Below are 16,578 nucleotides of genomic sequence, written 5' to 3'. Positions count from 1 at the left end.
ACTACAGCAAGTTTAATTCATTTTACTTAATCTGAATCAATGTCCCCTGTTAGTCACATATTGTACTAATGATGAGAAGCTGGGAATTCAGTGGAGAGGAAGGGGGAAAAATATGAAAGAAACTGAACTCAGCATATTGGTCACAAAGGATAATGCTTTAGTTAAGTAAATTTAAATGATAATAGAAGCACTCTTTCTCTTATTAAGTAAATTTAAATGATAATAGAAGTACTCTTTCACTTATTTGGGAAACAAAGTCATAAAACTTGGCCTATACATTAATAATTTAATTGATATTATTAAAAATATAACTTTCAGTGCTTTAAAACTATTCACTATTTGTGAATAATAGACTTTTGATTGTGCCATTTCGTAAAGTTGTCTAACTACATTAATCTTGTGATATTGTTTTATCTGCTAATGTTTTCCCTAGACATCTTTGCTCTTATTACATCTGCATTTATAACTGTCCACAAGTCTTTTTATCCAAAAAAGTACATACAGTATAAAAATGTCACCCTTTGGTGAAAATATTTACACTTCCAAATTTAAAACACACACACATATGAATGTTGCACATATGTATTCAAAGCAAATTTAAAAATGAAGTGTATTATGTGTATTAATTTAAATATGCACTAATATATTAACACTATAAATAAAATAAATTCTAACCAAATTTGAGATAACATACAAATTAAAGCAATGATTACTTTAAAACTCCCAGTAATAGCAATAGTACAAGGTTATAATGATTCTGTGATTATGTGAATATTTGCCATTACATTTCAGCTTTCATATTGTATACCTTAAAATTGTATACCTAAATAAGGGAGAATGCTGGAATTTGGTAGATATAATATACAGAATTTTTTGTCAGTTATATGAAATTTAGCCACAAGCATAAAATTAAAAACAATAAAGACCATCTTATTTGTTAATATGTGTAGATAACATTGTAGAAATGTTAAATTAAGTTAATTAGATTTTAACAACCGCTGTTAGATTGAGAATGTTGATATTTGCTGTCTTTTTATTGGTAGAAGTAATGTAGGTTTTGCAAGATGAAGACTTGAGAACACTGTCCCATTTTTATATAAAACAAGTAGTGGAGGATTGATATTTGGACAAACATTTAGGTATTGTGAGTTAAGTGACGAGTGCTGAAAAATGGCCATGCTTTTTTGTTAACAGTGGCAATAATTTATCTAGCAACATTATTTATCTATTGTTTATCTAATACTTTACCCCATTTGTGGGGTATATACTTTTATTCAGTATATACATTAGACAATTGGCTATTTTCTATTTTTTTTGTTTTTGTTTTTGCTGCAATTTTATATAACAGATCTCAATCAAAACATCTGAACTGAGTTCATGTTTAAATACTTTCTGCAAGCACAGATTGCTTTACATTTGCATTACATTACAAAAGCTTTGGCAGATGTTCTATCAGACTGTTGTGGCAAGGGCTCTCTTCTATACAGTGGTGTGTTGGGGAGGCAGTATCAAGAAAAGAGACACATCTGGACAGACTGGTGCCAATCTGTTATTGTCACAGAGCATAATATTCCGACATCCGTGGTAAAGCACTGTGTGGGCTCCCCTCAGTCATGCACAATCCATTGCATCTGCAAACTCCAAGCAAAGGAGCGGCTTCAGTGACATTACTGTTACTGTTCCGTTCTACTGACAGATCAAGATATCATTCCTCCATGCATCTCCTTTACTCTGCACAGGGGAAAAAACATTGGTCTATTTGTTCATCATACTACACACTGGATACTATGCACCTAAAATGATTAATTGCTTGGCTCTTTGTGCTTTATACTATATTCTTACATGCAAGCGTTGCAATACTTTTGTTACCTACCTCATTTACTGATGAAGCTGAAAAATACAGAAAATTAAAGGCATCTGTTTGTCTCCCTCCACAGAATGCTCTGCTGCAGCTTGCAGCTGTTGTGGATGTTTCCTCTCTACGAATTGCCCTCCGAGATAGTGTACGGGAGCTGATACCCAGCACGGTATTACGATGTCCACCAACACACTTGCGCATATGCAAATTTTATCCATACAGATAGGGGACAGTAACTAAAAAATGTATTAATAAAAATGTGAGTACCTCCATCTATCACGGAAAATGATTTGTTTTATTGTCATCCCAGACCTCGTTAAAATGTGCTCACAGTTTATTAAATTTGATATATCATGAATTAATATTCAGGTAAATTTGTATATTTCACTTCCAGGAATGTGTATGTATCTACACACTAGATGGAAAGACAAGGCTGCTGTCTGATGACCCTCCTCATGAACTGCCACCGGGGGGAAAGATCAGGTATGTGTGTCTATGTATATGTTTGGGGACAGGGGGTTGAAGAGAGAGGATGAACATTCTTAAAACATTGTTGGACTGCTTGGTAACCATAGCCAGGAAGAACAACCTTGGTATCTCATATCTCATAATTCATAGAAATGCATGAGGAGTGCAGACAGCACAGTGGCGCAGTGGTTAGCCATGGTGGCACAATGGCTAATACTTCCCCCTCAGGACTCTAGTTTGATTCCAACCTTTGTTTGCATGTTCTCCTGGGGTTTCCTCCGGGCTCTCCAGTTTCCTCCCACAGTCCAAGAACATGCTCCAGATTAATAAGAAAAATTGGGAAAGTTGACCAGATGTGTGAATGAGAGAGTAAATGGTTGTCAATCTCTTTTTGTGACCCTGTGATTGACTGTCAACTGGCGACATCATTCCAGGGTGTACCCCACCTCTCACCAGAGGCAGCTGGGATAGGCTCTTCATCCCCCATGACCCTAAGTTGGATAAGCGGTCGAAAATGGATGGATGGATTAGGCCTGCTGCAAGATCATAGCTGTGAGCTAACATGACTCCGAGGCTATTGACAGCACAAATGTTAAATTGGTTGATGTAAAATATACGCAGAGGCTTAGTTTCCTCTCATTGGGACGCAAGTGTAATATGGCAGCTGACCTCAGCCGCCTTTTCAAGTTCCCACACAAGTTCACTATAAGTGCTCCCCTGCTGGTGCTAAGTGGCTGCAAACTCCTCATGGGTTAAATGGAGAGAAAAAAATCCTGCAAGGGATTAATAAAGTATAATTAAAAACTACAATTAAAAAATAAAAGGTCAGGACAGTGTACATGCCATCAAGAGAAAAAAGAAAAGTGCACAGAGCTGGTAGCTCAATGCTCAATGCTCAAAACTGGATGAAGAGCCTTCACCTTAGCCTTCACACACATATATATATGCACACATATTGTTTGATATATATATATATATATATACTTATATATATACTTATATATATACACATTCATTACTTATCTGTTTTATTTGGGTGGACTTTAGAGATGTAGTGTAACTGATGTTATCGTAATATGGTTACACACAGCTTGGTTATTGGTTATACAGGGATCAGTTTAGAGGTTTATTCCCCAATAGAGACTTACAAGGACATGGTCCGTCCAAGGAAACCAGTCGTGCATAAGTAAAGAATTGGGCAGTGCTAACTGTGCAATAACATATGTGTATCCTGAGGGCATTCTAAGCAGGATATATGTCATTTCCATGCTACATTAATTCTGCAGCCAACCAGTGCCAATCGCTTTGCAGCTGTGGTGGGATGGAAAACTCACTCATTAGTGACTGTGTACATCTGCCACATCAGCAGACTTCCATTCATCCAGGACACCATCTCTCAGTAGTGTTTCCTTTGTGACACTGGCATACAGAGAAGCATTCTGCCTACGTTTAGAGTGGACATTGTGCCCAACAGCAGCCTGATATGCATTTGGCACTCACCAACTTGCTAACTTTATTATAGGCAAGGTCGCCATCCTTCATCTAAGGTATGAATTCCACTGGCAGCCCGTGGACTGACAGTGGATGGAAAAAAAAACACAGCTTGATTAATACAGCTATGTTTTTTCATATATCTGTGCTCTCAGGGATATAAACTCTATCAGATTCTCCGTTGTGCTTGCCCAGCTTGTTGAGTTCTGTTGCCTGCTCACTGAGTTTTCATGGGTCGTTTTTGGGCATCAGATCTGCCCTTTTGTCTTCATCAGAAGAGCTGATGAAAAGTCTATGGCCAAACACCTCTCACTGGTTAGTTGTCCATCATTGGACAGTGCTCCATAACAAGGCTGCAGTTTTTGCACTAGGACTTCACAACACAGCAATTTTCCTTTCTCTTCCATGTCTGCAGTCATCAGAAAATGCCTTCATTTTGCATGTTGCACACCAGGGAACTCTGTAGCCTCACTACAACAGTCCACTTTCCTACAATGCATACATCTGAAACAGGAAAAAACATGAACATAATACACATGTGTTTTATTGTGATATATGATATTCCAAATAACTATGCATTAAATATACTTTCTATTTAGCATTTTTGGCCATGTTCTAACAACCACCTGTCCTTAATACCAATAATGGTTTTACAAATTTCCTCTGATATCAATCACATCAGCTCTTTATCTTTGTCGTCACTTGCACTAAATGGTTCCAATTGTATTTGTCAACTATAGAAGTATTGTTGATCAGCTGCAGCGATGCCAGTGTAACGGCCTTCCTTCATCTGAACTGCCAGAAAAATACAGACTGTGGCTTGCAGTACCACTAACAGAAAAGAAAAGAGGTTGGTGTGTACATTTATGATTTTTTTCCACTTTGCAGAGAGCAGAAAATAAAAAAAGTAAGAAGGTGGGAGGAGAAAAGAACAGTGAGAAAGAAACAGTTGACATAAGGGAGGATTATGAAACTACAAGGGCAACAAATGCATGGTCTCAAAACAACACTGAAAACAGTGGAGAATCAAAATTGCAAAAATGTCTGTCTTCTAATTTCCTATATTATAAAACATACTTGATAATTTTCAACATAAACAAATGTTAAAACATAGTTTGGTACACATTTTCTACCGCACAATTGCATTATGTTATATTGAGATTTCAGAAGAACTTCTGTTTGTTTGCTTGTATTGCTTTCTTTTAGATTTTTCACTGATAACCTTAGAATCATTCAATGAATTTTTTGCAAGAACACACATGCCCACTTCTACCATTATAGAATTTCAATAACAAAGAACACGCTAAAATCTGTAGATGGGTCCAAATAATCACATTTATGTGAGATAGTCTCCATGTCTAACAGAACAACAAGAAAAAGCAAGAAAGCAAGGGGATATTTTTCTGGAATCATAACATTATGTAATATTAATACTTTTTCTACAGCTGTTGTCATTCCAATCCTGGACTCGGAGCAGAGCAAGGCCATTGCTGTCCTATTGGTGAGTGTTTACTTTCAAGAACCAACAATAAGGATTCATTTTAAACGTTCAATCACCTGACAGTTGTCCTTTATAAAATTGCAAAAAACTCTGCAAAGACCAAATTAATTATGAAACCTCAAGTGTGAATGTGTGTGTGTTCTCTTTCAGGTCGGTTGTGGTCCTCTATCTGATCAGGATGAACTACACATTAATGTGCTGGAAAAACATGTATGTGCATTCTTTTGCTAACTGTTCATGCAAATAATAGCATTTGATTCTGTTTGGACTCAGCATTTTTGTCCAGCATTAAAGCTGGTAGCTCGTAACAACTTAAGTGTTGCCATTTTAAATAAAACATAAAATAGCATAATTGTCTGGCTATATAAAAAGTAAAAACTTTCTTTTTGTTCCACAAGAAAATTTTAATAAAAAAAAATTATGATTCATCAAAATTGTGATTTCAACGTGAAAAGTTTCACATTTCTCTCCGTAATATTTTAAGATGACGTTCCACAAGCACAGTACCTGGGTCCTCTTCTTTTTTCCATGTGATGTTGTCATATGATCAGTTTCCACAATTATATAGACAATACACAGTTGTTTATTTTGTGACAGGTATGGATGTATTACATAAGTAATATTTCTATTTTTTTCTTGATTTAAAGTACTTTGATATAGAACCTTTGTATAAAAAGTAAAACTTAATCAATGACTGTAACAACTACAATAACAATAACAATAATAATGATGTGACCATGTGTGTTTTTGCTTAGGCCTCAGTGGCATGTATGCGTGTCCAGGTTGTTCAAGCCTCCTATAAAAGGCCTCCTCTCAGCCCCTCAACCATTAAGTCTGACAATACATTGCTCCACATCAATACTTCAGATCAAGACTACTGCGAGATGGACCGCAACATCTTAAAACTCTGTGGTACACAACAACACATGCAGCCATGTTATGCAAATGTATTTTGGTGGTATAACTCAAAATTGCATTATATGTTCCAGCCATTCAGTATTCATCACGTTTGTCTTTCCATCTGTCAGTTACACATGATTTTGTTCCCCTCAGATTATAATACAGACTCAACAAACCATTTTGTACAACACAGGATGGATAGTTTTGGATTGCTCTCTTTACCTTATTTTTCCATTCTTATTTTGAAAACATTAGAAATTTTATTTTTAATGTTATTTTAATTACAATTATCATCCATCCATCCATCCATCCATCCATCCATTTCCCCGCACCTATTGAGGCTATAGTTGGGTCCCAGGGGGAGCAGCCAAAAAAGAGAGTGTCAGACTTCCCTCTCCCCAGCCAATTCATCCATCTCGTCCTCATGAATCCTGAGGTGTTCCCAGACCAGCCAAGAGACATAGTCCCTCAAGGATGCCCTGGGTCATCCCCAAGGTTTCCTCCCAGTGGGACATGGGCAGGACTTCTCCCCAGCAAGGCATCTAGGAAGTATCCTCACCAGATGTCCAAGCCATGTCATTTGACTTCTCTTGATGCGGAGGAGTAGCAGCTATACTCATAGCCCCTCCTGGAGGACTGAGCTCCTCACCTTATCTCTAAGGGAGAGCCAAGACACTCTGCTGTGTCCGTGATCTGATTGTTCAGGGAGGAAACATAGATCGACCGATAAACTTAGAGCTCAGTCTTTTGACACTGCACCAATTCCCGCCTGACACTGCAACAATCCCCTCCTCTCTCTCCTGTCCATAGTTTCCTTACTCATGAATGACATCCCACGGTCCTTGAACTCCTCCTCTTGGGGTAGGCACTCACCTGACCTGGATACAGGGACCAGTCTGTATTATGGCATCCAATACCCAATATTCCTGGAACAGCCCCCACAGGACTCCCTGCAAAACACGGTTGCATGCCTTCTCCAAGTCTACAGAACACATGTAAACTGGTTTGGTAAACTCCCGTGCACCCTCAAGGACCCTGCGTTGGATGTAGAGCCGATCCATTGAATCCAAGATTCAACTATTCGAAGGACCAGCTGAATCCAAGATTCAACTATTCAAAGGACCAGCAATGGCAAAAAGACCCTTCCAAGGACACTTAGAAGTGTGATATCCCTGTTGTTGGAGCACACCCTCCAATCACCCTTTTTAAAGAGGGGGATCACCACCCTAGTTTGCCAATCCAGAGGCACTGCCCCTAATGTCCACATGATATTGCAGACGCGTGTCAAACAGGACAGTCCTGCTCAAGTCTACAGGGAGAGACTAATTTGTTTCCAGGAGTCCTCTTGGTCTTGAGTGAGGGGGATACTGTGTGCAGAGACAAAGGCGAGTTCAAACTTTATTCCTGATCACAAACTGACAAAGGAACAAATTTTACCAAAAATCACTGGTGATGTAACCCAAGACCACAGTTAATAGTCCTGGAGGTTGAGAGAGAATAAGAATAAGAATAAGAATAAGAATAAGAATAAGAATCAACTTTATTTATCCTGAAGAAAATGGAGGATCTTGTGTCCGCCACACAATATATACATGTATATTGTGTATATGTAAATATACGCCCATGCCCCACTTATTCATACCCGAGGGGAATCAATCATTTCAAGCTTACTTTTTTAGAGAAAAAAAATGAACCCACATGATCAATGGAACTATTGGAACTATTGGAGAAACAAAGTTCCCAAAAGTGGTCCCGAAACTGTTTCCAGACTTGGCGTCACCTTTAATTTCCCTCCACTGTCTTAATGTGCGGTCCAAGACCACTTTTAGCTGCTTCTGATTCATCCCTTACCAACCTCTCTGTCTTGAAGCATACCTTACTGAATTTTTATCTAACAAATTTTGTACATGCTTAGGATTACTATGGGCTTCAATACGAATACACTATGGTTTGCTCCCATCATTTTCCCTTTCTTTCATGTCTTCCAGGGGAGCTCTATGACCTTGATGCAGCATCTCTCCAGCTCAAAGTCATAAATTATGTAAGTGATTTAGCTGCTAGTAAGTACACACACACACACACACACACACACACACACACACACTAGCATAGAGACTTAAAGAATTATTCTGCATTTAAAAATGTGATTTCTGCCATGCAACTTTTCATTCAGGAAATAAAACGTATCTGCAGCTCTGTATTCTTTGTGTGTAGAACTGCTTGCAGTAGACACAAGTAAAACATCATCCATCTTAGAGAAGACAAAGGCATGTGGGAAACAAAGGTAGCATAAGGGTCACTGGGAGGTTCCTAGTATATTGAATGCAGTTTGTTTGTTTTTTTGATGACGAATCACTAGTCTATTGTTAGGGAAAAACTGTTGCGAGTCTGACAATGTTAAATGTATACATTTCTGTTCTTTGGCAAGCAAATGTTTACAATCATCTGATAGGAAACACTGCTATTCTATCTGCATAAGTGTGCACATGCTTTATGTGTCTCAATGTATTGGTATGTCTCGAAGACAAAAAATACTGTGAAATACAGCCTCTAAAGTACTGTCAGAATACCTAATCTCCCTCAAACAGATGAAATTAAAACATTAGGATTCTCTTAATCAAACAATTTATGACAGTACTATTATGTGATACCAGATTATCCAAGAGCACCTAATGTTACCACCACCTGATTAGCATGGGCGAGGGGATGGAGAGGTCTTCAAAGAATCAAAAGTTCCTTGTTCAATTCCCAAACCCCTCCTAGCCTGTTGAAGTATTGCTTAGCAAGACTCTGAACCCCTAACTGCTCCCAAGGCACCAGTCAGTGGCTGCCCAATGCTCATTGTTGATCCAAAACGGGTAAAATGCAAAGGATTAGGATTTTCAGATTAAGATTAAGATTTATCAAAAAAACAAAATTAAAAATAAATTAATTAATTCTAAACTACCCATAACCTGAATGAATGAGAACCTCCACAGACAAAAAATAATAAAATAAAATTGCAAGTCTACATTGGGATTTATAATATGTTTCTCTGTCTCTCTACAGCTGCAGCAACAGACTCAATCACAGTGCTGTTGCCTTCTCCTGGTTTCTGAAGATAACCATCAACTCTTCTGCCAGGTGTAACGTCACACGCACACACTTTAATTTCAATAACACACCCTCAGGGGGGCACGGGCTAGTATCTCCCTCAGCTGGTCCCAAGCCCGGATAAATGCAGAGGGTTGCATCAGAAAGGGCATCTAGTGTAAAACCTTTGCCAAAACCAAACACGCGACTCAAACCTAACCAGATCATACCAGATAAGTCAACGCCCGGGTTAACATTTGTACAGATGACCTACAGGATACCAATGCAAACTGGAAAGGTAGTAAGGCTTAGGAGCAGGCTTTAAGTTGTACTATCATGGTACTGACAGGAAGAGAAATGGAGTAGGAGTTATCTGTTATTGAAGGAGAAGTCTGTTAGGAATTCTCTGGAGGTGAAAAGAATATCAGATAGACTTAAAGATAGCAAAGATGGCAATCTGTTGTGCAACCTTTATTTTATATCAAGTGTTAGGCTCTATGAAAAATGGACAGTGTGTCCAGGAGACCAGGTGAAAAGGTAGCAAGACTAGAAGCTTAAGAGCAGGTTTCAAGTTGTACTTTCATGGTATTAATAGGAAGAGAAATGGAGTCGATGCTATCTTGAAATAGGAGTTTGTTAGGAATCTTCTGGAGGTGACCAGAGTATCTGATGAATTGATAAGTGTGAGGCTGAAAATTGAAGGTATGATGAGCAAGGTTGTGAGTGGCCCACAGATGAGATGTGCGTTAATGGAGAAGGAGAAATTTTGGAGTGAGGTAGATGAGGTAATGCAGAATATACACAGAGTTGAGAGAGTGGAAATGGGTGACTTCAATGGACATGTTGGTGCAGGCAATAGAAGTGAGGAAGAGCTGATGGGAAGGTTTGCTATCCAGGATAGGAACACAGGGGGACAGATGATAAGATAAGATAAGATAAGATAAGATAAGATAAGATAAGATAAGATAAGATAAGATAAGATAAGATAAGATCGAGGAAGACAATAAAGGTGACAGAAGACAACCAAAGTTAAAAGACAACATAAACAGAGTGACAAAAGCAATTAGTTGGTTAGTTGGTTAGTTAGTCCTCTTGCACAACGGGATGCGTAGAGCCAACTGTGGCTACCAGGTTTCTCCATCTGGGTCTATCGTTGGCAAGTTGTTGTGCCTGTGCTAGGCTCACATTGCAGGCCTTGAGGTCCTGGGCCTCAACATCAAGCCAGCGGGTGCGTGGGGCACCTCTGGGTCTTCTCCATCCGGCTAGCTGGGGATTAAAGGCCAAGATGGTGCTTGTGGGATGTTCGGCGGGGAAGCGGATGATGTGGCCATACCATCGAACTCGCCACATTGCTGCGAGGCGAGATGCTGGGGGCTGCTGGGTTTGATCTCTTAGGGTCTTGTTAGTGACATGCTGGGTCCAGCTGATGCCTTCGAATGTCCTGAGGGCCCTGGAGTCAAATCCATCAAGCCTGGCTGCCAGTGTGTTATTCAGCGGCCAGGTTTCAGAGCCATAGAGTAGGACAGAGATGACTGAGGCATTGTAGACCCGGAGCTTTGTCATCCGGGATATGGGCCGGTGGCGGCACAATGGTCTCCACAGGGACTGCATGACTAACGCTGCAAGAGCACGGCGCCGGTCAATCTCAACTTTGAGGTCTCCGGTGTTTGACACGATCGAGCTGAGGTACTTGAAGATAGAGACAAAATGGACAGGGGTGCCATCGAAGAGGAGTGGTGGTGGATCAGGTCCCTCTCCTACGTGCATAAGCTCGGTTTTTGGCCAGCTTATCTTCAGGCAGAGTTTCCTGGACTCCTCATCAAAAACATGGAGGGCTTCACGAAGCTGGTCAGCGGTCTCACTGAACAGCATGGTGTCATCCGCATACTCGAGATCCCTGAGGGTGTAGCTGCCTATGGGGACCCCAGGGATCCGCTCAGAGACTTTTGTCATCAGATGGTCAATGACATAAAAGTTCTGGCGCCGCGACACAGCCCTGCCTCATCCCACTGTTGATAGGGAACCACTCAGAGTCCCGGCCATTCACGCGCACAAAGCTTTCGGCCCCTTGGTAGAGCTGCCTAAAGAGTGTGGTTATTTTGGCCAGGACTCCGAGGGATTTCAGGATATTCCAGAGTGGTCCACCGTGTCGAAGGCCGCTTTTAGGTCGATGAAGGCGATGTAGAGGTGCCGGTCCTTCCTGAACTCCCAGGCCTTTTCAATTATGAGCCGGAGGGCAGAGATGTGATCTGTGGTGGGCCGATTGGTCATGAAGCCAGCTTGCTGTTGGCGGCGTCTGCTTTGGGTTGCAGGTAGAGCATGGGTTAGTAGGATGCGGGTGAATAGGTTTCCGGTGATGGAGAGGAGGATGATTCCTCTGTGGTTGCTGCAGGTCAGCTGATCGCCCTTATGCTTCCAGAAAGGAAGTATAATGCCCCGCCTCCAGTCATCGGGCAGCGACTCAGTGACCCACACTTGGTTGATAATTTGTGTGAGCCAAAGGATAATGTTGTTACCTCCGGCCTTCAGCATTTCAGCTGTGATGGAACATAGGCCAGGGGCTTTGCCGTTTTTGAGCTTTGACAAGGCTGCCTTCACTTCAGCTGGGTTGACCGGGGAGATGAGACAGTCCGGGTTATTGCTTGGGTGGGTGGTGGAGGTGGGGGCTTCTGGTAGAGGAGGATGGTTTAGGAGCTCACTGAAGTGCTCCTTCCAGCAACTGAGGCAGTCAGCCTCAGTGGATAGGATGTTTCCGGCCGCATCCTTAACCAGGAAGCAGCGCTTGCGGGGGCCTGCTTTCCCTTGGCGGAGCAGATTGAAAAGCTGCTGCAGGTTGTTGTTTTTGGAGGCTGACTCCATGGCTGTCGCCTGGACTCTCCAGTAGGTTTCCCTGTCTTGACGGATGGAAATGTTCCGTTGGCTGTTGAGGCGCCGGTACAGGACCATGTGCCCACGCAGTCAAGCAGCTCGTCGGTTGTTGACGATGTCCAATGTAGCTTGGGAAATCCAGGGCTTCTTTGGGGCTGGTCTTGTTTGCCCGGCTGCTCCCTTCGAAGCCATGGTTCCTCTCTTTTAAAGTGAGGCCAGTCCTGGGACATCCCGCTGGTGAGGGCGCTAAATCAGTTAGCGATGGAGCAGCTGTAGCGCTCAATGATGGCAGGGTCTAAAAGACGGGAGGAGTCCAGCTTGGGGGAGGCATTGGCTGAGGCCCAAGCCTTGAGCTTTAGCCGCATGTCAGCTATCAGCATGCGATGGTCGGTGTTGCCAAGCTGTGCGCCTCTGAAGACATGGCAGTAGGTAGCCGATGTCTTCCAGCGGCGGGAGATGAGGATGTGGTCTATGGCTTTTTTTGTCTTCCCATCCGGGCTGTACCAGGTCCAGTGGTGGATTCGTTTTCGGGGGAACTACGAGTCGGCGATGCAGAGGTTGGTGGCTCTGCAGAGGTTAAGTAACCATTGGCTGTTGTCGTTGGTGGTGGTATCTACGGAGACTGGGCCAGTTACAGCGGGGAGGGTTGGATCCTGAATGGAGATTGTGGCATTGGCATCGGTGAGGAGAATGACAATATCATGGGGGGGTGCGGCCTGGATGGCATCTTGCAGTTGGTCATGGAATGTGTCCTTGGCATGGTCTGGGGTGACGTCAGTTGGGCTGTAGGCGACAATGACTGTCAGCTTCCCATGTTGGTGTTGGAGGCGGGCAGACAGCAGTCGATCGCTAACTGGTTTCCAACTGATGACGGTGTTCCTCCGGTATAGCGGTATGGCTAGGGCTACTCCATAAAGGCCTCTGCCATCATTTGGGCCGCTCCAGAGGAAAAGATGGTCGCCAGCAGTGGTTTCTCCAGTTCCACGCTAGCATGATTCGCACAGGCCAGCAAGGGTGATGTTATACCTAGAGAGTTCACGGGATAGTAGTGTGGCATAGCCGGGGCGCAGGAGTATCTGGACATTCCAGCAGGCAATGCAGGTTTTGTGACGGAGATCCAGGTGGCATAGTCCGGGGGCAGGCAGGGGTCTGTTACTGAGAAGGTCCGTCCGGTGTAATCTGGTTGCTTTGGTTGGTTTCTTAACTGGTTTATTTCACCATGCTGGGTAATTGGCCCTGTGATGGCTATTCAGCTATTCAGCTGGTGGGGCTGCCACCTCACAGCACACTGACATGCTGCTGGAGGCTGCGGTTCACGGTATGTCATGGCCCACCTGCGTGTGCCCCCAACACGTGCTTTTCTCTCAGGGTCTGCTCCCCTAGCCTTTTGTCTTCCCAGACTAACCCACAAGGCAGTGGGGTACAAGGGAGGACTGGGCCCAATGATTTTATTCTTCATGAGGGTCTTCTGAGCCACACTTTGTCTGGTCCCTCTCCTGGGACCTGTTTGCCTTGGGTGACCCTTCCAGGGGCATAAAGCCCCGACAACATAGCTCCCAGGATCACTGGGACATGCAAACCCTCCACCACGGTAAGGTGGCAGCTCACAGAGGGACAAAAGCAATTACAAGAATAAAATAAAAAAACAAAAGTAGGCAGGAGGCGAGTAGCCTAAGACCAACAGGATAAAAAAAACAGAGTTAGGGCATGATACATGAATGAATGGGTGAGGTAGTCGATGGAGTGAGGTAGTCAGGCTGGGGCAGCACAGATGCACCTCTGGCCGGTCAGAGTTGTGTGCCCTCCAGACTGCTGTTATACAGTCTGATGGCTGTGGGCACAAAGGAGTGTCTGAAGCGTTCAGTTCTGCATCAGGGTCGGATGAACCCATTGTGTGAAAGATCTGCTCATCAGTCACAGCTTGTCATGCAGGTGGTGGGAAGGATTGTCCAGGATAGCTCCCAGTTTGTCCTACACCCTTCCCACAGCCACCGATTGGAGATGGTCCAGGTTCAGTCCCACCACCGAGCAGGCTTTCCTCACTAGGTGTCACGGGCCGGAGGGGGTGGACTCAGGCAGGAGGGGCAGACTCGGAACGGGAACCACACCACCAAGGCTGAAATCAGGGTTGGAGCTCTTTTATTTAGGTAGGCAGGGTGTCTCAGGCAGGCAAGGTGTCGCAGAGGCAGGGTTGCAGGAACGGCCCCAGGCAAGGTTGCAGGAAGGGCCCCACAATCCTTCAGCCCTGGGACCTCCAGTCGCTCCTTCCTTCGAGCCTTCCCGATCACTCACTAATTCCCCGGCCCCGAGCAGAGCGTGCCGCTGCTCTTTATGGGGCCGGGAAATATAGAGCATATAGATGATGCTGATCTTCTTCTTCTTCTTCTTCCTCTTTCGGCTTTTCCCGTCACGGGTCGCCACAGCGAGTCAACTTTCTCAATCTAACCCTATTCTCTGTATCCTCCTCTCTCACACCAACTACCTTCATATCCTCTCTCACTACGTCCATATATCTTCTCTTTGGTCTTCCTTGAGACCTCTTGCCTGGCAGCTCCAATTCCAGCATCCGTCTACCAATATATTCTCTATCCCTCCTCTGTACATGACCGAACCATCTCAGTCTGGCTTCTCTGACCTTCTCTCCAAAACATCCCGTACACTATAGCGAAAAAGAGTAGAAGGTCTTGAGGAGCCCGTTTCAGAAGCCAAACAATCTCAGTCTTCTCAGGAAGAACACCCTGCTCTGACCCATCCTGTGGAATGCATCTGTGTTGTGTGTCCAGTCTATTATATTATTAATGTGGACCCCAAGGTACTTGTAGTAGTCCACCATCTCCAACTTCTCAACCTCGATGGTGATTGATACCTGTCTCCGCCGATTCTTTGGGAAGTCCACAACCATCTCCTTGGTCTTTGAGATGTTGAGTGGGAGGTGGTTCTGGTTGCTCCACTCAACAGAAATCAGAAATCAAACCTCTATACTGCTTTTCGTCGTCATTGGATGCATTCAACGATGGACAAGTCATCGGAGAATCTCTGGAGGTGGCAAGGACAGAGTTGTACCGGAAGTCGGAGGTGAAGAGAGTGAAGAGGAATGGAGAAAGGACAGTACCTTGGGGTACTCCTGAGCTGCACGCCACGGCCTCGGAATCACAACAATACACCCTGACATACTGCACCCATTCAGTGAGGTAGTCCAGGATGCAGGCAGTGATGTAAGGGTGAATTTGTGCCCCCAGCAGCTTGTCCTTGAGGAGGGTGGGTTGGATGCTGTTGGAGGCATTGGAGAAGTCAAAGAAAGTGACTCTCACAGTGCTTTCAGTACCCTCCAGATGGGATTGGGCCCTATGGGCGCCATGAGGTCCACATCAGGCTTGCACACAGAGACCTTTACGGAGTTATGATTAGAGTTGCGCTATTTCCTGTTAACGTCGGCGGCAAACCCTCCTCCTCTCTTCTTGCAGCTCATCCTATCCCGGTCCGCACATATGAGCATGAAGCCAGGCAGATCAATGGCACTGTCTGGCATATTCATCTGTTGCCAGGTCTCTGTGAAGCACAGCATGCCACATTCCCTGTAGACATGCTTGCTGTAAATGAGGCATGTCAGTTCGTCAGATTTGTTGGCAAGTGACCTTATGTTCCCCATGATGACCAAGTGCAGGAAGGGCTTGCATCTCCTGTCTCGCTCAGTCTGTTCTCTCACTTTCGCGATGGCTTTCCTCCCCGGGCAGGTGCTCCGCCATAACTCCTCTGGGATGCACACACCGGTTATCCCAACTCCTATCATTAGTTGGAGAAGTTCCTCCCAGATGGATAGGTACTGTAAATAAATGCATCTAGAAAGTAGAGATAGAGGTTAGAATTGTAGGAGCTGTTGCAACAGAGTGCTGTCTTCCTGCGCCATCTTGAAAAAAAATAGAATAAAAAAAATAGACAATTTTATCTGAAGGAGATCAGTGACATCAAATTTGTGGTCAGTAAGAAGGTAGCCAGATGACATAGGATAATGGTTTGATGACAAGAAAGTTGAAGAAAACAAAGGCGGAGCAGAGAACAAAGTGATGGAAATTTAAAAGGGAGTATTGCATAGTATTCAGAGAGGTTTAGAAAAGCTCTGGTCAGGGAAACCTTCCAGATGGAGAATTTCAACTAATGTGATCAGGGAGACAGGTAGGGGAGTACTTGGTATGTCTTCTGGAAGGAAAGTAAACGTGGAGACTTGGTCATGGAATAAAGAAGTACAAGAGTATATACAGAGAAATAAGTTAGTAAAGTCAGGCACTGAGGGGACTGAAGAAAACAGACAGGAGTACAGAGAGATGCTGCGCAAGGTGAAGATAACGGTAGCAAAGTTGATTATCATTAATGATTAAAGATAGAGAGGGAAATGTATTGACAGCTACCAGACAGGTGATGG

At 43.5% G+C, this 16,578-nt stretch overlaps 1 protein-coding gene across 2 annotated transcripts in view; it reads left to right on the top strand.

Moving 5' to 3' along the window:
* Nucleotides 1–16,578, top strand: part of pde2a (phosphodiesterase 2A) — a 179,113-nt gene that overhangs the window by 118,215 nt on the left and 44,320 nt on the right. For both annotated transcript variants that reach the window (XM_086164411.1, XM_086164412.1), the window contains exons 3-10: nt 1,938–2,027; nt 2,253–2,341; nt 4,558–4,667; nt 5,263–5,318; nt 5,469–5,528; nt 6,074–6,230; nt 8,207–8,259; nt 9,267–9,341. In XM_086164411.1, the coding sequence (XP_086020537.1) occupies nt 1,938–2,027; nt 2,253–2,341; nt 4,558–4,667; nt 5,263–5,318; nt 5,469–5,528; nt 6,074–6,230; nt 8,207–8,259; nt 9,267–9,341 (690 nt within the window). The remainder of the gene's footprint in view (nt 1–1,937; nt 2,028–2,252; nt 2,342–4,557; nt 4,668–5,262; nt 5,319–5,468; nt 5,529–6,073; nt 6,231–8,206; nt 8,260–9,266; nt 9,342–16,578) is intronic.

The sequence above is a fragment of the Fistularia commersonii genome, chromosome 18 (assembly GCF_037954325.1).
Source record: "Fistularia commersonii isolate RoL2024-O1a breed Wild chromosome 18, RoL_Fcom_v1.0, whole genome shotgun sequence".
Classification (NCBI taxonomy): Eukaryota; Metazoa; Chordata; class Actinopteri; order Syngnathiformes; family Fistulariidae; genus Fistularia; species Fistularia commersonii.
Note: the sequence above shows the minus strand (reverse complement) of the source record. Positions and strands in the feature narration are given on the sequence as shown.